This window comes from Hyperolius riggenbachi, chromosome 1 (assembly GCF_040937935.1).
Source record: "Hyperolius riggenbachi isolate aHypRig1 chromosome 1, aHypRig1.pri, whole genome shotgun sequence".
Lineage (NCBI taxonomy): Eukaryota > Metazoa > Chordata > Amphibia > Anura > Hyperoliidae > Hyperolius > Hyperolius riggenbachi.
This window is the reverse complement of record NC_090646.1, coordinates 606,784,522-606,807,016: the sequence shown is the minus strand read 5'-3', so window position 1 is coordinate 606,807,016 and position 22,495 is coordinate 606,784,522. Positions and strand designations below refer to the sequence as shown.

General features: G+C 47.3%; 1 protein-coding gene across 1 annotated transcript in view; it reads right to left on the bottom strand.

Moving 5' to 3' along the window:
- CWC27 (CWC27 spliceosome associated cyclophilin) overlaps positions 1-22,495 on the bottom strand; it is a 217,651-nt gene that overhangs the window by 192,017 nt on the left and 3,139 nt on the right. Inside the window, exon 3 of the mRNA XM_068249756.1 lies at positions 3,326-3,438. Within this exon, the coding sequence (XP_068105857.1) occupies positions 3,326-3,438 (113 nt within the window). The remainder of the gene's footprint in view (positions 1-3,325; positions 3,439-22,495) is intronic.

Below are 22,495 nucleotides of genomic sequence, written 5' to 3'. Positions count from 1 at the left end.
GAGAAAACACCTACCCTGCTCTCTGTTTCATTCTTCACTGCTCAGCCTGCTTGTTATCAGCCCTGATAAAATCCCTGACTGAGCATTCAGTCTGGCTTTGCTAGGGAACCATTATAGCCAAGTCTGTCTTCTCTGATGTCTTTTCAAGCCCAAGCCTGCCCCCTTCTGGCTCTGCTATAATGACTCAGCTATAATGATTCCTGCGCAAAGACAGACTGAATACTGAGTCGGGGGTTATATCAGGCCTGCTAACAAGCAGGCTGAGCAGTGAAGAATGAAACAGAGTGCAGAGTAGGTGTTTTCTCTAATGTTCCCACTGATATATATGGTAAAATACATGAGGGTGCTTCGTCTCTGGTTCACTTTAAGAGAGCCTGAGGTGGGTTCATGAAATAAAAAAAAAACTAGGCTATGTGATCCAGGGGGACTGAGCGGATCAGGTAGCCTCCAAAACCGCCGCTCCTGTGGGCCACACTTTTGTGACCTCTGGGTTCACGACGCTGGAATGAGAGATTCATTCTCTCATCCACAGCGTGCAGGGGGGCGGGGGAGTAGCTGGGGGTGTGGCCAGGGAGAAAGAGCTGCACAATGGCAGCTCTGGACACCCTGCAGGAACACCCCTGGCGGGCATTTTGAGCAGGGCATCCCTCTCCCACATGTTTACCTCAGAGATAGCGACAAATATTGTTGCTAATTTCAGGGGGCTACAGCGCGGCGGTGGGGGGATACAAAGGCATATAATGAGGCAAAGAACATGCCTCCTTGTCCCATCTACCCCCCAAAAAAACACCTCGGATTCTCTATAGTATCCCCAGTCCAGAGGCACAAGCTAAAGTAGAGCCCAGTAATGTGTGAAGCAATTGTTCCCACAAAAGCTGAAAATTAAAGGTTTTTTTTATTACTTTTTTTTTTTATTACACAGGCCTTTTTCCAAGAGAAGGATAAAACTAGCCATTTATTAGCTGCTATTGTTACAGCACAACAGCAGTGCAATTTTATGTTCACTTTCCACAACCCATAGGTAGTAAATGTAGCCAGTTCTGATCATGTAATAGCCGAACTACAAACACTCTGTGCAGACCTATACACCTCAAAGGTCAATTACCTGACAAGCCAGGAAAGCAATTTCGAGGAGATCCCTGACTAGACGTTCAGATTAGAGAATAGATCCATTTTCCACAGACGACAAGCTCAAAGATGCAGTTAAGTAATTTCCTAATACAGTAATAAACCTTCTGGTTCTAGAAGTCTTTTAGAAGAAATGTGCTAGAAAGAGTGCTGTACTACAACCAAAATTAATATATTATATAATGAACCTTTTAAGCTGGCTAGGCTTCCAGCAACACCCTCAAAGTCATTGATTGTACTTATCCCAAAGTGGGAAAACAAAACCACTTTTTAGTTCACTCATATTAGCAAGAGGCATACCATTCATTCCTCCAGCACCAAGTTCCCAGGACCTCCCTCACCGCACCTCTGCGCGCAGCCGTTCGCCGGAGCTCCGTCCCGGTCCCCGGCGATGACGTCAGAGCGACCTGGAGGTCGCTCTGTACTGCGCCTGCGTGATCGGCGCTGTCAATCACCGCCATGTGGGCCGGAGTGGACTGCGCCGGGGACCGGGACGGAGCTCCGGCGAACGACCGCGCGCAGAGGTGCGGCGAGGGAGGTCCTGGGAGCTTGGGGCTGGAGGAAGCCCCCGGTAAGTAGCGTTTATTTTCTTTATTTAGCCCGGATAACTCCTTTAAAGAGAGTCTGAAGCTAAAAAACGAGGGCTGCAGGGCCCCCAAAATCCCGGGGGGGGGGGGGGGGGATCTGGCTGGCGCTTCATGAAGAGGCCGAGCTCTCTGCTGTAGCTCTGGCTCTTCTGATGTCAATCACGGCGGATCGCCGCCTCTCCCCGCCCCTCTCACTCTTCCTTCACAGAAAGGGGCGGGGAGAGGCGGCGATCAGTGCTGCGATTGACGGCAGGAAAGGCAGAGCTGCAGCTCATAGCTCTGCCTCTCAGGGCAGCACAATGCACGACCAAGTTGGTTGTGGATGCTTGCTGTGGGATTTAGGGGGTCTGCAGCACTCGGATGTCGGCAGGGATGCGGCGGTTTACCGCTGATGAGACTTCTGAAGCTAATTAAAAAGGTAAATATAGCAACGTTTTTTCGCATCAGAGTCTCTTTAAATAAAAAAAAGTCATTATTTGTCAGATTTCAGTCATTATACTGTAGTTTAAAAAATAAAAAGCGGTGTTTTAAATAAAACCCACGCATTTTATTTGCCCATTAGTCCCGGTTATTGCAACATTTTTTTTATATATTATATCAAATGATTACAAGCCCTTATTTGCAAAAAATAACAGTAATATCACCTCATGACAGTCATATTAAAAAAAAAAAGTCCCTTAGGTAACTATTTATGTATTTATTTATTTTTAATTATGTCACTTTTGTTTTAAGTGTCTTATTTTGGTAACTATGGGGTAGGGTTGAAAGGGGGTTGATAACGAATACAAAATATACACATATACACACATATATATACACACACATATATATATACATATATATATATATATATATATATATATATATATATATATATATATATATATATATATATATATATATATATATATATATATATATATATACACACACACATATATATATATATATATATATATATATATATATATATATATATATATATATATATATATATATATACATACACACACACACACACACAATATATATATTATAGTTTATGTACACAGGAAGATATGTGTATGTTTTTTACTTTGACTTTTGTAAACAAACACCGTCACTGATGCCGGCTTTCATTCATTACATGCACTTTGAATGGCTATGGGAACCCGTGTTACCATTTACCAATCATGGAAAGGGGGATGGGGACTGAAACGAGTGGGAGTGCACCCGCAACGTAAATAAACAAATACGCATATCTATGCCCGATTGGTAAGTGAAGTAAATTCTATAGAGGTCCATATCAGAGAAAATCTCTGGAATGGGGTGCAGCCTTGCAAAGGTCTGTTACCCCTTTCACACTCTCCAAAACTAAAATGCATTGTAGCGCCGCTGGTGGGGAAAGAGAAAAGCCGACTCCGCGTCTGGAACAGGTAAATATTAAAGGGCTCCCTGCGCAATGCAGCACAGGCTGCTAGAGGCACAGGCAAAATGTGGCCCTGCAGCGCACGTAGTTTTATTATTGTGGCTGCTAAAGGTTAAGAGGACTATCATCAGAACAGGAAGAAATACATTTAATATTTAAAGAAATCTTACATTTAGGGTCTGGATAAAGTATGCAGTCTTACCCTGAATGGCTTTCCATATATTGATTCTCCCCCTGTACCAGTGCCTGTTGGATCACCACCCTGAACAATGAATTCAGGTACAACTCTGTGGAAAATTGTATTATCATAATAACCTGGGGGCAAAAAAAGACAACAGAAAATATTCAGTAATTTTTTTTTTTTTAATGGGTGAGAAAATATGCCATCTCAAAGATAAAGAAGACACTCACATCGACAATCACATCAACAACTACAGCAGACCAAGCTGAAAGACAACTATTACCAACAATTGTAAAAAAAAAAAAAAAAAAAAAAAAGACTGAGCGTAAAATGCACTATAAATTCCTTTTTTGCCTATAATGCTGGCACTTACCAAATCTGACAGGACTGACAGGTTTCTTATCCTTATGGGGGATTCTCATGTAATTATTTACAAAACCACTTACCAATTGGTAAGTCACCCGTCAAACTGCCAAAATAGTCTAAAATGAGTAGGGAGGCTGCCCAGCATCTTTGGCCCGGTGCACACCAAAACCCGCTAGCAGATCCGCAAAATGCTAGCAGATTTTGAAACGCTTTTTGTTATTTTTCTGTAGCGTTTCAGCATGCCCGTTTCTTGGGCAGTGCGGGGCGTGCCGCCGCCCTGGGCGCTGTTGGAAGGGGGGCGCTGTAATGGAGGGGGGAGCCGGAGCCGCGGGGAGGGCAGCCCGACCTCTCCCTCCCTCTCCTGGGCCGCCCTCCGTGCTCCCCCCTCAGACGCATACTCAGGCAGGAAGCGCCGCTGTTTACAACTCACCTCCCTGGCTCCAAGCGCTGCTCTCTCGCCGCAGGTCTCCTCTGTGTATACACGCTGATACACGCTGATACACACGCTGCCGGAAGCAGCATGTGTATCAGCGTGTAGACAGAGAGGAAAAGACCGGCGGCGAGAGAGCAATGTTTTAGAGCAAAGTTGAAATGCAGGGTTATATTCCGCTTTAAGCGTCATTTAACCACTTCCCTACCCTGGTCATTTTTACAGTTCAGCTCAGCTCTGCTTACCTTGGCAATAACTTTATAAATACTTATTACAACTAAATGATCTACAGTGGTTTGCAAAAGTATTTGGCCCCCTTGAAGATTTCCACATTTTGTCATATAACTGCCAAAAACATGAATCAATCTTATTGGAATTCCATGTGAAAGACCAATACAAAGTGGTGTACATGTGAGAACAAAAATCATACATGATTCCAAACATTAAAAAAAAAAGAAAAAAATTTTTATATATATATATATATATATATATATATATATATATATATATATATATATATATATATTTATTTATTAGGGATGGGATTTATCCACGAATATCTCGAACCTTTCGAATCCCGAAATCGAATCCTGCACATAAGAATTGTGCGATCCGTGGTATAGTTGCCCGCAGTATAGGTAGCGAGGTAAAGGTGCCTTCAGTATAGCTAGCTAGGTATGGGTGCCTTCAATATTGGTAGCTTTCAGTATAGGTAGCAAGGTATAGGGGCCTGCAGTATAGGTAGCAAGGTATAGGGGCCTGCAGTATAGGTAGCAAGGTATAGGGGCCTTCAGTATAGGTAGCAGGGTATATGGGCCTTCAGTATAGGTAGCAGGGTATATGGGCCTTCAGTATAGGTAGCAGGGTATATGGGCCTTCAGTATAGGTAGCAGGGTATATGGGCCTTCAGTATAGGTAGCAGGGTATATGGGCCTTCAGTATAGGTAGCAGGGTATATGGGCCTTCAGTATAGGTAGCAGGGTATATGGGCCTTCAGTATAGGTAGCAGGGTATATGGGCCTTCAGTATAGGTAGCAGGGTATATGGGCCTTCAGTATAGGTAGCAGGGTATATGGGCCTTCAGTATAGGTAGCAGGGTATATGGGCCTTCAGTATAGGTAGCAGGGTATATGGGCCTTCAGTATAGGTAGCAGGGTATATGGGCCTTCAGTATAGGTAGCAGGGTATATGGGCCTTCAGTATAGGTAGCAGGGTATATGGGCCTTCAGTATAGGTAGCAGGGTATATGGGCCTTCAGTATAGGTAGCAGGGTATATGGGCCTTCAGTATAGGTAGCAGGGTATATGGGCCTTCAGTATAGGTAGCAGGGTATATAGGCCTTCAGTATAGGTAGCAGGGTATATAGGCCTTCAGTATAGGTAGCAGGGTATATGGGCCTTCAGTATAGGTAGCAGGGTATATGGGCCTTCAGTATAGGTAGCAGGGTATATGGGCCTTCAGTATAGGTAGCAGGGTATATGGGCCTTCAGTATAGGTAGCAGGGTATATGGGCCTTCAGTATAGGTAACAGGGTATATAGAGGCCTTAATTATAGGTAGGTATGTAGGTAGGTATAGGGGCCTTTAGGTAGGTAAAGGAACCTTCAGTATAGGTAGCAGGGTATAGGGCCTTAAGTATAGGTAGGCATGTAGGTAGGTATAGGGGCCTTTAGGTAGGTAGGTATAGGGGCCTTTAGGTAGGTAGGTAGGTAGGTACGTATAGGGGGCCTGTAGGTAGGTAGGTATAGTGGCCAGTAGGTAGGTAGGTATAGTGTCCTGTAGGTAGGTAGGTAGTTAAAGGGACCTTCAGTATAGGTAGCAGGGTATAGGGCCTTAAGTATAGGTAGGTATGTAGGTAGGTAGGTATAGTGGCCTGTAGGTAGGTAGGTATAGTGGCCAGTAGGTAGGTAGGTATAGTGTCCTGTAGGTAGGTAGGTAGTTAAAGGGACCTTCAGTATAGGTAGCAGGGTATACGGCCTTAAGTATAGGTAGGTATGTAGGTAGGTAGGTATAGGGGCCTTTAGGTAGGTAGGTATAGGGGCCTTTAGGTAGGTAGGCACGTATAGGGGGCCTTTAGGTAGGTATAGGGGCCTTTAGGTAGGTAGGTAGGTATAGAGGCCTGTAGGTAGGTATAGGGGCCTTTAGGTAGGTAGGTAGGTAGGTATAGGGGCCTTTAGGTAGGTAGGTACGTGTAGGGGGCCTTTAGGTAGGTATAGTGGCCTGTAGGTAGGTAGGTATAGTGGCCGGTAGGTAGGTATAGTGTCCTGTAGGTAGGTAGGTAGGTAGTTAAAGGGACCTTCAGTATAGGTAGCAGGGTATAGGGCCTTAAGTATAGGTAGATATGTAGGTAGTTAGGTATAGGGGCCTTTAGGTAGGTAGGTATAGGGGCCTTTAGGTAGGTATAGGGGCCTGTAGGTAGGTACGTATCCTTTAGGTAGGTATAGGGGCCTGTAGGTAGGTAGGTATAGTGGCGGGTAGGTAGGTAGGTACGTATAGGGGGCCTTTAGGTAGGTATAGAGGTAGGTATAGGAGGGAGGTATAGAGGTAGGTAGGTAGGTAGGTGTCGCTCCCCCTCCCCCCCGTGCCTCCTCCGCTCACCCCCACGGCCTCCTCCGTCCCCCGTGCCTGCATAAGTATCAACTCACCTGTCCAGTGGAGCGCAGAGCGGCAGACCTCCTCGTTACTTCTCGGTTCCCTCTAGTGGCCGGACCGGCTTTTACTGATGACGTCATTGTAAAAGCCGTCACTAGAGGGAACCAGGAAGTGAGCGAGAGGTCTGCCGCTCTGCGCTCCACTGGACAGGTGAGTTGATACAATGTATGCGGGCGGGCGGAGGAGGCGCGGGGCGGGCGGAGGAGACGCGGGGGGGGGGGGGCTCGGAGGAGGACGAGGACGAGTGCGAGCGGCGGATGCGCGGCGATGCAGCGTCGGGATTCGGCGGATTCGCAAAGTGGAAAATGGCGTCGGGATTCGAATCCACGAATCTCGAATATTTCCCAATATTCGAGGGATTCGTCGTCCCATCCCTAAAATATATATATATATATATATATATATATATATATATATATATATATATATATATATATATATATATATATATATATATATATATATATATATATATATATATATATATAGGGGTGGAGCCAGCAATGGCGGAGTGAGTGCGTGTTCTCCTGAGCTCCCAGGCTCTTGTGCTTCTTAAGCCTTTTCAAGCCTTTCCCTCTCCCCTCATGAGCACCCAGAGGGGTAGAAAGAAGAATAACAAGGGTGGAAAAACTAATCGGAGGTCACAGACTCCATCTCAACGTCCGCTTACCAGATATTTCCAGGCTCAAAGCTCCGGGCAGGAAACCACAAAGATGGCTGACACTGCACACTCTCCTACGCAATCAGCAGGCCCTAGCAAAACTGGCCCGGAAGCGCAAACTAATCTCGAAGACATCTGGAAGCACCTTCGCAGTCTTCCCACGAAGCAAGACCTGGATGAGCAGACCGAGCGCATTGTCCCCTCCACGCGCTCAGAAATAGCAGCGATCCGCACGGACATCTCGGGCCTAGCAGACCGCATGATAACTGCCAAAAACGACATAGCGGAACTGCGCGATGAGATAGCTCGCTTGAAGGCAGAGGGGGTAACCCAGCGCACACATACCCAAACCTTAAAGTGGATCCGTGGTGAACTTTTACTCATTGCATAATTGTGTTCCTTTCCTATTGTTTATAGGGCATTCCTCAAGTCAAATACTTTTTTGTTTTTGTTTTAATACTCGAATTCCCTATAAACTAAATAATAATTGCAGTATTTGTTTAGCGACTTTCTCCTGTCAGACTCAAAGCGCTTGCGAGGCAACCACTAGAGCGCACTCAGTAGGCAGTAGCAGTGTTAAGGAGACTTGCCCAATAAACTCCTTACTGAAATAGGTGTTGGATTACTGAACAGGCAGGGCCGTGATTTGAACCCAGGTCTCCTGTGTCAGAGGCAGAGCCCTTAACCATTACACTATCCAGCCACAAATAAGCCCACAGGTTTTCAGAGAGCAAGGGCTCATGGGAGCTCAGTCTGGGCAGGAGGAGGGGGAGGTGTTACTAGCCATTGATTTCAGAGGCAGAGGGGAGGAGGGAGGGGGGGATTAGGTTTTTTTCACAGGCTGAGTGCTCAAGATACAGAGAAGCCTGCCTCTGTGTAATGTTTACAAACAACATGGCTGCTGTCATTTTATCACAGGAAGACAATCATATTCTATTAACCTGCTGAGCGGTCTGGACGAGCTCAGCTCGTCCAACACCGCCAGAGGCTGCCGCTCAGGCCCTGCTGGGCCGATTTGCACGAAATAAAAAGCAGCACACGCAGCCGGCACTTTGCCAGCCGCGTGTGCTGCCTGATCGCCGCTGCAGCGCGGCGATCCGCCGCGTGCAGCGGCGAAAGAGGGTCCCCCTAGCCGCCCGAGTCCAGCGTAGCCGGAACAAACAGTTCCGGCCAGCGCTAAGGGCTGGATCGGAGGCGGCTGACGTCAAGACGTCGGCTGACGTCCATGACGTCACTCCGCTCGTCGCCATGGCGACGAGGGAAGCGAAACACGGAGGGCCGCTCATTGCGGCCTTCCGTGTTATCTCTTGCCGCCGGAGGCGATCGGAAGATCGCCTCCGGAGCGCCCTCTAGTGGGCTTTCATGCAGCCAACTTTCAGTTGGCTGCATGAAATAGTTTTTTTTTTATTTAAAAAAAACCCTCCCGCAGCCACCCTGGCGATTTAATCAGAACGCCAGGGTGGTTAAAGCTGTTTGCAGCTAGATTTGCTGTGTAAACCACCTAAACTTTAGATAAGATATACAGGATCTTCTCAAAAAATTAGCATATTGTGATAAAGTTCATTATTTTTTGTAATGTACTGATAAACATTAGACTTTCATATATTTTAAATTAAAATACATACAACTGAAGTAGTTCAAGCCTTTTATTGTTTTAATATTGATGATTTTGGAATACAGCTCATGAAATCCCAAAATTCCTATCTCAAAAAATTAGCATATTTCATCCGACCAATAAAAGAAAAGTGTTTTTAAAACAAAAAAAGTCAACCTTCAAATAATTATGTTCAGTTATGCACTCAATACTTGGTCGGAAACCTTTTGTAGAAATGACTGCTTCAATGCGGCGTGGCATGGAGGCAATCAGCCTGTGGCACTGATCAGGTGTTATGGAGGCCCAGGATGCTTCGATAGCGGCCTTAAGCTCATCCAGAGTGTTGGGTCTTGCGTCTCTCAACTTTCTCTTCACAATATCCCACAGATTCTCTATGGGGTTCAGGTCAGGAGAGTTGGCAGGCCAATTGAGCACAGTAATACCATAGTCAGTAAACCATTTACCAGTGGTTTTGGCACTGTGAGCAGGTGCCAGGTCATGCTGAAAATGAAATCTTCATCTCCATAAAGCTGTTCAGCAGATGGAAGCATGAACCCACTTTTGAACCAGAAACAGCGGCAGAAGCGCCTGACCTGGGCTACAGAGAAGCAGCACTGGACTGTTGCTCAGTGGTCCAAAGTACTTTTTTCGGATGAAAGCAACTTTTACATGTCATTCGGAAATCAAAGTGCCAGAGTCTGGAGGAAGACTGGGGAGAGGGAAATGCCAAAATGCCTGAAGTCCAGTGTCAAGTGCCCACAGTCAGTGATGGTCTGGGGTGCCATGTCAGCTGCTGGTGTTGGTCCACTGTGTTTTATCAAGGGCAGGGTCAATGCAGCTAGCTATCAGGAGATTTTGGAGCACTTCATGCTTCCATCTGCTGAAAAGATTTATGGAGATGAAGATTTCATTTTTCAGCACGACCTGGCACCTGCTCACAGTGCCAAAACCACTGGTAAATGGTTTACTGACCATGGTATTACTGTGCTCAATTGGCCTGCCAACTCTCCTGACCTGAACCCCATAGAGAATCTGTGGGATATTGTGAAGAGAAAGTTGAGAGACGCAAGACCCAACACTCTGGATGAGCTTAAGGCCGCTATCGAAGCATCCTGGGCCTCCATAACACCTGATCAGTGCCACAGGCTGATTGCCTCCATGCCACGCCGCATTGAAGCAGTAATTTCTGCAAAAGGATTCCCGACCAAGTATTGAGTGCATAACTGAACATAATTATTTGAAGGTTGACTTTTTTTGTTTTAAAAACACTTTTCTTTTATTGGTCGGAAGAAATATGCTAATTTTTTGAGATAGGAATTTTGGGTTTTCATGAGCTGTATGCCAAAATCATCAATATTAAAACAATAAAAGGCTTGAACTACTTCAGTTGTGTGTATTTGAATCTAAAACATATGAAAGTCTAATGTTTATCAGTACATTATAAAAAATAATGAACTTTATCACAATATGCAAATTTTTTGAGAAGATCCTGTATAGACAAGTTACTTGTTATAGTTAGTTTTTCATCTCGAATCCGCTTTATGGGTGAACCTCAAGGACTTACAAAATAGAGGACACAGAAACAACATCCGCTCGCGGAGTGCCAGAGTCGATCCAAGCAGACGCCATCTTTGCATAATGAGGGCCCTGATTAATGGCCTACTGAATTTCCCAGAGAACCACAAATTGAAGATGGACCGTGCGCACAGGGCCCTTCGGGCCATGCCTAAAGAACAAGCCCCCCCTCAGGACATCATCTGCAGGCTGCACAACTTCCAAAAAAAGGAACGGATTATGGCAGCAGCACGCGCCCAAGGTACTGTGAGCTTCAAAGGAGCGCAGGTCTCCCTATACCAAGATCTGGCCCCTTCCACATTATCTCAACGCCTGGCCCTAAAACCGCTAATACAAGCTCTCCAGCAGGAGGGAGCAACATATCGCTGGGGCTTTCCTTTTCACCTAATGGCGGAGAAGGGGACCCGCTCCTTTGTATTACACCATCCGCGGGAGTTGCCAGATTTTTTCCGAGCACTTGAAATACCCACTGTAGATGTTCCAGAGTGGGATCCAGATGGTCTGCCGACAGCTCGTCCTCAACGTGATCGGAGGCCCCAATGAGATAGACAAGGTGTGAGTACTGTGACATTTCTTGTGTTTCCCCCTTTCTAACCCCGCTTAAAGCTGGATCTCTTGCCCCGCAGCCCACCTCTTTTGCACCACATGGAAGTGGCTCAGCTACAACTTTTGCCCTCTGGAACGCTCTATACAGCCCCCCCTGTGACATTTCTGGCTGAGCAACAACTGTGGGTGGCCCTCTGTCTCGGGGTGTCCTACCCTGCTCCCCTCCATGTGATGATGGCTCCCCTCCCAGGCCATGCGGGCCTTCTCATGATGTTGTAACTGAATTCTATGTCATTATAGGATCGTGCTTTATTAGGTCCAGTGGGCTGATTACTATCATATATACACAGTATTGCTCTTTAAATGTGAATATGTATCATGTACTATTGATCTCATAAAACTTGCGGTTGAATATGCACTGTGTAAGTGGGCCTTACACAGTGCATATTCAACCTCAAGTTTTATGAGATCAATAGTACATGATACTCCCTGGGCGGGAGAGGTTGTGTGGCTGGCTTGGGGGGCAAGGTTATAGGTTCCTAGCTTGGTTGGGGGGGGGGGCCTCTCGGGACGGGGGACTGCCCTAATATAGATACAAAATGGAGGTTGCCCTTGCCTCATGCAGCAATGAAGGTCAATCCGTAGATAATTAATAGCTAAATAACATCATCCTTAGAGATTTGAAGTAAGCGCACGTGTCTCGGTTCTTTATGCACTGATGAAAGGCTGGAAACCCTATTATCTAGTTACCAGTATCATAGCGAAAATAAAGGAGTAACTTGGGGCATATCTATCTCACCAGTGGGCAGGGTATTGCTCAACGCGGGGGCCCTACACAAGGAGGGAGATTGTTACCAGTATATCTTTTTGAACTGTAATGGAAATTATAATGTTACATTTTAAATCATGCACACCTGGGAGGGGAGGGTACCCCAATCTCTGTTGGGTGGTCTCTCTACCCCAGGGCCTATTGCCAAATAGTCACTGGATTGTTCTGTACACCCAGTAAGCTACAGGAATAATTTCCTTACTTTATAGAACTATGGTCTGAAGGTGAGTGAAGTATGGGCCATACTTCACCTAGATGTTATACGTAGCTTCTTACATATATATTCTTGTTTGTTATTTACTCTGTACCTATATACCTATACTGTTTTCTCTTATCTTACTTTACCTATTCTTTTTCTTTAGGGCAGAGGGGTGACGGGTTTGGTGGATGGTTGCTGCCTCATGACTCAGCAGTCACTTACGGTACATTTCTGACTCTAAACGTCAAGGGTCTAAATGTCCCTGAGAAAAGAGCCGCAGTTCTACGTCTATGCTATAAGGAAAGAGCCAATGTAATCTTTCTCCAAGAAACCCATTTTAAGGGCCCTCGTATCCCGAAGTTGTTTAACAAGTATTATAGATCTGCCTTTTATAGTATTCCACAAGACACCAAAACCAAGGGAACAGCTATTTTGGTCTCTAGGGATACTCCTTTTATTTTGACAGAGGAATATTGTGATCCCTCAGGAAGATTCAATATCATTAAGGGTACTTTGATGGAACAAAAGATTACAATTGGCTCCTTTTATGCACCTAATTCTCAGCAAATAACCTTTCTGCAGACTTTCCTGCATAAGCTAAAGTCCTTTGCTGAGGGAAGCATAATACTAGGAGGAGATCTCAATATGGCACTAGACCCTATGCTAGACGCATCTTCTCAAAAACCATCTATCTCTGGAAAACTACTCCGCTAGTGTAGATCGCTGTTGCACGATCTGCAATTGGTGGATGAATGGAGGCTTCATAATCCCTCAACAAAGGACTACACGTTTTTTTCTTTTCCACACAACTCCTACACTAGGGTTGACTACCTATTTATCTTGCAAAATTTGTTATCGGTATCCTCATCCTCAACTAATGGCAATATGTCATTGTCTGACCGTGCTCCGGTTTGGGTGAACCTTGCCCTAGGGGCCCTGCTCTTTGGCGTTTCAACAATTCTCTGATTAAACATAAGCAAATAGCTCAGAAACGTAACCTCCCTGGCGTTCTGGACGAGCTAGGCTCGTCCAGAGACGCCGGAGGTCGCCGCTCAGGCCCCGCTGGGCCGATTTGAATAATTTTTTTTTAAAACACGCAGCAAGCACTTTGCTTGCTGTATGTTGTGACTGATCGCCGCCCCCCACCGCAGATCCGCCGCGATGCAGCCCCCCCAGACCCCGTGCGCTGCCTGGCCAATCAGTGCCAGGCAGCGCTGAGGGGTGGATCGGGACTCCCTGTGACGTCGTCACGACGGTCGTCACCATGGCGACGGGGGAAGCCCTCCTGGAAATCCCGTTCAGAACGGGATTTCCGGAAGGGTGATTGAGCCGGCGGGCATCGGAGGGGTGGGAGGGATGCCGCAGGGAGGGGGGGAATCATGTAGCTAGCGCTAGGCTAGCTACATGATAAATTAAAAAAAAATTTGCAAAAAACGTCCGCGGGAATCAGAACACCAGGCAGGTTAAAGGGGAACTCGAGGAATTCTTTAGGATTAACGCACAAGGTGAAATATCCCCCCTAGTGGTCTGGGAAACCCACAAATGCTTTAGGAGAGGTATATTAATTATGGAGGGGGCTAAGAGAAAGAAGATCAGGGAAAAAGAAATCAACGAGGTACTATCACGTATCAGGAGTATACAGGGAGTGCAGAATTATTAGGCAAGTTGTATTTTTGAGGAATAATTTTATTATTGAACAACCATGTTCTCAATGAACCCAAAAAACTCATTAATATCAAAGCTGAATATTTTTGAAAGTAGTTTTTAGTTTGTTTTTAGTTTTAGCTATTTTAGGGGGATATCTGTGTGCGCAGGTGACTATAACTGTGCATAATTATTAGGCAACTTAACAAAAAACAAATATATACCCATTTCAATTATTAATTTTTACCAGTGGAACCAATATAACATCTCAACATTCACAAATATAAATTTCTGACATTCAAAAACAAAACAAAAACAAATCAGTGACCAATATAGCCACCTTTCTTTGCAAGGACACTCAAAAACCTGCCAACCATGAATTCTGTCAGTGTTTTGATCTGTTCACCATCAACATTGCGTGCAGCAGCAACCACAACCTCCCAGACACTGTTCAAAGAGGTATACTGTTTTCCCTCCCTGTAAATCTTACATTTTATGATGGACCACAGGTTCTCAGTGGGGTTCAGATCTGGTGAACAAGGAGGCAATGTCATTAGTTTTTCTTCTTTTATACCCTTTCTTGCCAGCCACGCTGTGGAGTACTTGGACGCGTGTGATGGAGCATTGTCCAGCATGAAAATCATGTTTTTCTTGAAGGATGCAGACTTCTTCCTGTACCACTGCTTGAAGAAGGTGTCTTCCATAAACTGGCAGTAGGACTTGGAGTTGAGCTTGACTGCATCCTCAACCCGAAAAGGCCGCTCAAGCCTCAGAAGCTTTGCAATTCCTTGCCGCAATAGCAGTATAGGGGGCGATATTGTGGCTGGGAACGCGAAGAATCACTCACGTTCCTAGCCTGTCGGGTCCTGACGGCGAAACCGGAAGTAGCCGCCGGCGGGGACGGGAGGATCGAAGAGATTGGATTTAGATCTGGGCCATTCTAACACATCTATATGTTTTGTTTTAAACCATTCCATTGTTGCCCTGGCTTTATGTTTAGGGTTGTTGTCCTGCTGGAAGGTGAACCTCCGCCCCAGTCTCAAGTCTTTTGCAGACTCCAAGAGGTTTTTCTCCAAGATTGCCCTGTATTTGGCTCCATCCATCTTCCCATCAACTCTGACCAGCTTCCCTGTCCCTGCTGAAGAGATGCACCCCCCCGAGCATGATGCTGCCACCACCATATTTGATAGTGGGGATGGTGTGTTCAGAGTGATGTGCAGTGTTAGTTTTCCGCCACACATAGCGTTTTGCATTTTGGCCAAAAAGTTCCATTTTGGTCTCATCTGACCAGAGCACCTTCTTCCACATGTTTGCTGTGTCCCCCACATGGCTTGTGGCAAACTGCAAATGGGACTTCTTATGCTTTTCTGTTACCATAAAGGCCAACTTTGTGCAGTGCACAACTAATAGTTGTCCTATGGACAGGTGAATCCTGTTTTTAACCAGAAAGTCTCTGGCCTTTTAAGCCAGTGGTTACCATTTAAAAAATAAAAAAGTCAGATACTCACCTAAGGAGAGGGAAGGCTCGGTCCTAATGAGCCTTCCCTCTCCTCTCCCAGTGCCCTCGGTGCTGCGCTTGCTCCCCCATTAATGTCCGCCGCCGCAGGGACTTCGGAGGTCTTCGGGAGCACTCGGGCTTCCGAAGACGGGTGTGACGAACATTACGGAAAGTCGTGTGCGTAATCGCAACGATTTTCGTATGGTCCAGCCATTACTGTCAGTGCTGTGTAACTGTACAAAAAAAAATGCCTTTCCTTTCTCTTTCCCCCTCTGAGAGCAGCAACCTTCCCCCACATCCTGTTCAGGTCAGGAAAGAATTCACAAGTGGCTAACTCCCCTGCCGAGAAGCCATTTGGTCACCCAGCTCATGTTCCCCAAGCCAGCTTAAACTGGTTGAAAATCAAAATTCCCTCCCAAACTCATAAGCTTCAGACAAAGAGAACTTTATGTATTAATAATTCAAAATGAGGTTGGCACAGCAAGACAAAAATTACATTTCCTGATACCTAGAAATCAGTTCTATCATTCACCTGAAGTATAATTTTCTAGCTATCAGGAATCCAGAGAGAAACCACTTTATCCGGCATGCGTAGAGCGAATTCGTTAGACTAGGCATGTATAGCCTTGTTTAATACAGAGTCGCATGCTGCTTATGAATATGGTCTCGGATTTGCGATGCACCAATCTTGGGCCGAGTCACACAAATTATTAATAATTGGTACATTCCTTGCTCTGAGTCTATGGGTGGCAACCTGACTGCCAGGAGGTAACCCTGCCTTAAACACACCTACTTTCCAGGTAGTGACCGCCCCAAAACTGAGGTCAGTAAAAAGTGTTTGCGAGGAACTCCTCCCTCAGTTCTCCAAATTCCATCGACTAAGGAACGTCTATGCAGGCGCTAAGGAGAGCCAGCAAAGGACTTTTAACCTGAATGCCTACTTTTAAACTGGACTATTTTCTTCATGCTTCAAATGGACTGCTCAGCTAACTAAGTAAGAACTTTCTGAGTTTATTCCTTTTTATTTTTAAGCTCTGTGTTTATGTGTTAATAGGTGTATATAACTGTATGTAATGCATTTTGTTATTAAACGTTTAAAAATCGTTTAGCGGTTATGACCTGTTGCTGAACATACACAATCGTACCTATTCTCCTGAAAATCGCTACCCTGTGTTTAATAGAAGTATACACTTATAACCCGTATGCGAGAACCCGGCCCAGATATAACGATCTGACCCAGGTTCCTGCATACTGCTAAGGGTTAATAGAGCGTTCTCCAAGTCCTAGTAAAATTACAGTAGCGGACTGTGTAACTCGCTTGGTGGCAGATCTTTGAATTGTATGTGTGTGGTGAATCGGTTGGTATCAGAACGCTCCCTTCGCGAGTCAGTTCATCAAATTGCGAACGCGGGTTACCCTTCGTGATGAACAAATGACCGTGTGAGAGGATTTCTGACGCTGATCGACTGACCCACCCGCAGACCGGCCTTGCGGTCTGTGACATTGGTGGCAGCGGTGGGATTTGTGTATGTTCAGAACATTAACGGCAACGTTATTTGATTAACCTGCCAGAACAGATCAAAAATCTGTGGTCGATAACCGGTGCATTACCATTTATATAGACTAAACGTGTAGCACAGAGTTCCCACCCAATCTCTTTTGCTATCCTATCTTTTATTTGGCATAAATGGCTGCAGCAAGATACAAGAAAATGTCAGTGGCAGACCTAGTAAACTTGTGTGAGGAAAAAGGCATTGTGACTTATAGAAAAAAGAAAGCGCAATTGGTCGAGGACTTGTTGCGACTGGATACCCAGCCGGAGCAGATGCTGGGAGAGCACACTCCTGGTTCAGACGGTGCTGTAACTGGGGCAGAGGGAAGTGAGCGGTTGGAGCAAGGCAACCCACTTCCAGACCCAGAGGAAACCGGGACCGTATCTGAACCAATCGCTTTAAATGCTGAGGAGCATGGTGGCCGGCAGGAGCCCGTCCATGCAAACCCTTTCTGTGTTCCTGATGCTGGAATGCAACCTGGATTACAAAGGCTGTTGGAGGCAAATCCTGATCTGTACATGCAGATTGTCAGAGAAAACGCTGACCGGGCAGAACGCCGGGAGCAGGCAGAACGGGAAGCCTCCGAGCGCCGGTGGTTTGCTGAGAGAGAAGCGGAAAGAGAGGAGAGAGCAGCCGCACGCAGACATGACCTTGAAATGGCCAACCTGCGAGCGCAAGGCCAAAATCCCTCGCAAAGTGCTCCGGAACCCCGGCCCACAGCAGGCCCGTTTGGGACTCCAAAGTTTAAATTCCCAGAAATGGAGAAGGGAACCGACCCGGACACTTATTTACACTCATTTGAAAAGACTTGCCGTCAGCATCATCTGCCCCAGGAGCAGTGGGCGAGATATCTGACACCCAACTTGCGGGACAAAGCGCTTGAGGCGTTTGTGGACTTACCCGCTGAGAAAGACAATGACTATGAGGCGATAAAAGCTGCGATTATCACCAAATACCAGCTGACCCCAGAGGTCTATCGCAAAAAGTTTCGCTCCCTGCAGAAAGGCCACACCGACTCTTACACCGACCTGGAGAGTCGCCTGCTGACCGTGTTCAGGCAGTGGTCGCGGGGCCTCAAAAAGGACTCTCACCAAGGTCTGGAGGACCTCATCGTACAGGAGCAGTTGCTGAACGTGCTGCACTCCAGATGTCCGGCAGTTTGTCTTGGAGCGGAAGCCTGAATCCGCCAAAGCTGCCGCAGAACTTGCAGACACTTTTGTGGCCACCCGTGTGCCGGACAGCCGCAAACCTCCAGTCCAGAGCTGGAGAGGGGGGAGACCTATGCAACCCAGCTCTCCTCCCCCTGCTAACCGTGGGAATCGAGTCCCACAGCCACAGAGGCCGGATGCTGCACCTGCTACTCATCCGCCTGATGCCACATATGTTCCGAAGTGTTACCACTGTGGACAGCGAGGACACCTCAAGTCTGCCTGCCCCGAGGTGAGGACGCCGTCTCCAGAGCCTAGCGCAGAAGTGGCTAGCGCATCCTCTACTGCACACACCTACCTCGTCATGGGAGCAGCAAATCCTCGACTTTCCGGAAATCATCAAGTCGTGGAAGTTAACGACCAGATCGCTGTTGGTTTCCGCGACACAGGCGCAGAGCTTACCTTGGTTCGCTCTCATCTTCAGTTTTCTCCCTAGAGCCTTTTAACTGGGCGGAGCGCCCGGCTGGTGGTCAGTCCCCGCCCGGCTGCTGTGATCACTAATCATATTTGCTGTCCTCTGAATGCTCCACGCTCGCTCATCCAGCACAGAGCACAGCGGCTGTGGCATTGGAGCTGGCCCGCTGTCACTCTGACACAATCTCCGCCCTCCTCCTCAGCTCCTGACAATCATTACAAGCCAGACCCCGGGAGCTTTGAAGGAGGCACACAGAGAAAGAACTGAGAGAACGTGGGCTTCCTGTGTTCCCTCTGGTGAGTCGCTGATCTGCCTGTCATGCAGAGGACGGGCTCTCCTCCTCCTGTCTTCCCAGCATGTGCTCCAGCCTCACCCGATCAGAGGTCCGTGTGGAGAAGCGCTCGTTCATGCCGGGGAGAGTAATAACAGCAAGGCAGATGGTTATCTGATAGCAGTACGGTCCCCAAGCAGTGGAATCCTTCTGGTCAGCTGCTGTCTCTGTGCTAGAGACCGGTAATTATTTAGACAACTTTACATATACAACTGCTTCCCTTCCCCCACTGCTCTGCCCCAGAAGGAGACGTTACATAGTAAATCTAGCTGTCCTGGACATCAGTCTGCAGACTTCCTGCAGTGTGCTGTGCACTCACATACATTTTCATTCCTGCATGTCTCTCACTCTCCCTCTACATTTCCCTCTGTCTAACTGACAAACTTTCTCCCTCTTTTTTTTTCTTTCCCCTTCCCCAGTCACTTTCACACACACTCTCTCTGTCCCTCAAAGACAATCCATCTCCCTCCCAGACTCACACCTATTCCTCTTCCCTTCAGTTTGTATTAACTTTTTCTACTCCACCCCCTCTATATACTACATTTCCTGAATATATGTATGTCTGCTTACCAGTGCTTGACTTTGTTTAAGGGGAGAAGCCACAGCAGAAGCCCCCAGGCACTTATTTTATCTTTGTAGTGCATGCTGTTTAGCAAGACAAACAAGCATGTCTACACTGGGCTTACTACCACTATGTCAGCAAAGACTTTTGGGAGACTTTTTGAATGACATAACAGAACGGTCTGTGGGCATTAGTGGTTTTGGGCCTAAATTAGTCACTCAGTCTACAGCCCTGTCTGGTATTATTCTGGCTTTGGCAGCGCTCTTATCGGATTGCCCCTCGCAACAGCTACACTCAGTGTAAGATGCCTCGGAATCCATTAGCATCATTTAGTGTAATCCTCTACCCCTATCGGCAGTGCCTAGTATGATTACCTCACCAACACCCAGCGCGATCCACCTACTCTCCTCCCCAGCGAGCAGCACCCAGCATGATCCTCCCTGCCCATTCTTACCTAATAGTAGCACACACCATCACCCTCTTTCCCCACCCGTCGCGACCTTAATATCCCACCCGGCTACATTTTCATGCCACCCGGCTGGAAAAAAATTCTGGGGAGAACACTGCATCTTGTAGCTAGGGAGAATTTCCTGCCTAATAAGAGTGTCACACTTGTGGGAGTTGGTGGCGCACACGCACGCATCGCCAAAGCTCGTGTAGTTCTCAATTGGGGAAGGGGACGCCAGACAAAAGTTGTGGGGGTGACAGATGACATGCCTGTGCTGTTGGGCACCGATCTTGGCACCCTACGATCCTTTTATGAACCTGTGATCAACACCCCGGATTGCCAGTCTGGACCCACTCAGGTACTGTACAAGCTTGGGGTGGGACAGAGGGAGGCAGCCAGGGTTATGGTACCTAGCCCTCCTAGGGAAGGAGGCAAGGAAGCGGTACCTGTTTCTAATGGACAGCTGTCTAACCACGGTTTGTCTGATTCTAAACCTGTCACTGTTGTTCCAGATACCTGTGTACATGATGTGAAAAATGAACATAATTGTGATGTTAATGTTGTACCAGATGTTGCCAATAGCTTTCATGCTGAATCTCACAGTGCTAAAAATGATGTATGTTTAAATGTGACAGTCTCCAATCTAAGAGGTAACAGTCTTGTTTTGCCTGGGTCATATCCGTGCAGGGCAGTGGAAGCAGGCCAGGTGTCAGAGCAGGCAGCTGGGGGCCTAGACCTCCCCTCCTGCTATGACAGCCAGAGTGCTCCACCATTGCCTGCTGTTAACAAACAGCTGGTGGAGACAGGCCGTGCCTTCCCTGTCTCACCCTTGCATGTCTTCCCCTTGCAGAAGCAACCCAGTGCAAAACTGCCCAGAGGTCCACCTTCTAGCCTTCCTGGAGGAGGGGCAAGCCTCGCCACCCAGGTGGAGGCTAATTCGGTTTTTAAAATGTTCTCTAATGTCCACCTAGGTTGTGCTGACCAAAATGTTGTGCCATGGTGTAGTCAGAGCAGGGGTATGCCACGCTGCTTCCAGATTCGCAGGCTGATACCCGAGAGTCAGGAAGTGACCCGGATGTCAGCCAACGACTCTCTCCCTTACAGGAAGCGCTACGCAAACCCAGCCAGGCCTTTAGAGGTAAGCCTGTTGGTGTGCCTCGCACCGTCCGCAAAGCGGACACTGGGACACACCGGACCATGAGGCCTTATGCTTCTTGTAAGTTGTGTAAAGGGCAGTCAGATAAGAAGTCGAGAACCCGTTCAGTAGCTAAGCGGCGCGTAGAGCGGGTCTGGCAGACCCACTCTGTGCGTCCGACTGGTAGGGGGGAGATGTGACGAACATTACGGAAAGTCGTGTGCGTAATCGCAACGATTTTCGTATGGTCCAGCCATTACTGTCAGTGCTGTGTAACTGTACAAAAAAAAATGCCTTTCCTTTCTCTTTCCCCCTCTGAGAGCAGCAACCTTCCCCCACATCCTGTTCAGGTCAGGAAAGAATTCACAAGTGGCTAACTCCCCTGCCGAGAACCCATTGGGTCACCCAGCTCATGTTCCCCAAGCCAGCTCAAACTGGTTGAAATTCAAAATTCCCTCCCAAACTCATAAGCTTCAGACAAAGAGAACTTTATGTATTAATAATTCAAAATGAGGTTGGCACAGCAAGACAAAAATTACATTTCCTGATACCTAGAAATCAGTTCTATCATTCACCTGAAGTATAATTTTCTAGCTATCAGGAATCCAGAGAGAAACCACTTTATCTGGCATGCGTAGAGCGAATTCGTTAGACTAGGCATGTATAGCCTTGTTTAATACAGAGTCGCATGCTGCTTATGAATATGGTCTCGGATTTGCGATGCACCAATCTTGGGCCGAGTCACACAAATTATTAATAATTGGTACATTCCTTGCTCTGAGTCTGTGGGTGGCAACCTGACTGCCAGGAGGTAACCCTGCCTTAAACACACCTACTTTCCAGGTAGTGACCGCCCCAAAACAGAGGTCAGTAAAAAGTGTTTGCGAGGAACTCCTCCCTCAGCGAGGAACTCCTCCCTCAGCCGCTCCGCAGGCTCCCGGTGGTCTCCGGTGGCCGACCCGACCTGGCCAGGCCGGCTGCCAGGTCGGGCTCTTCTGCGCTCCAAGGCCCGTCACTTCTGCGTCCCACGCGGACGCGCTGATGTCATCGGACGTCCTCCGGGCTGTACTGCGCAGGCGCAGAACTACTGCGCCTCAAACTGGTTGAGGCGCAGTAGTTCTGCGCAGTACAGCCCGGAGGACGTCCAATGACATCAGCGCGCCCGCGTGGGACGCAGAAGTGCCGGGCCTTGGAGCGCAGAAGAGCCCGACCTGGCAGCCGGCCTGGCCAGGTCGGGTCGGCCACTGGAGACCACCGGGAGTCTGCGGAGCGGCGGCGAGGGCACCTCCTGCCTGCCACGGGCTGGAGGAAACCCCAGGTAAGTGGAAATTGATTTTTATTTTCTCAATACCCTCCCTGAACCTTCCCTTTAAGGGGCTGGAGACTGCTGGTACTTAAGTGGTTAAACAATACGGTTTTTATCATCTAATGATTTATGGGCACGCACGCGAGTTATTAACCTCACTTGATGATCCTGACAGCGTTAACAGAGCATTACATTACAGGCTTGGTCACACACATATTCTTTCTTTCTTGTTCCTCTTTA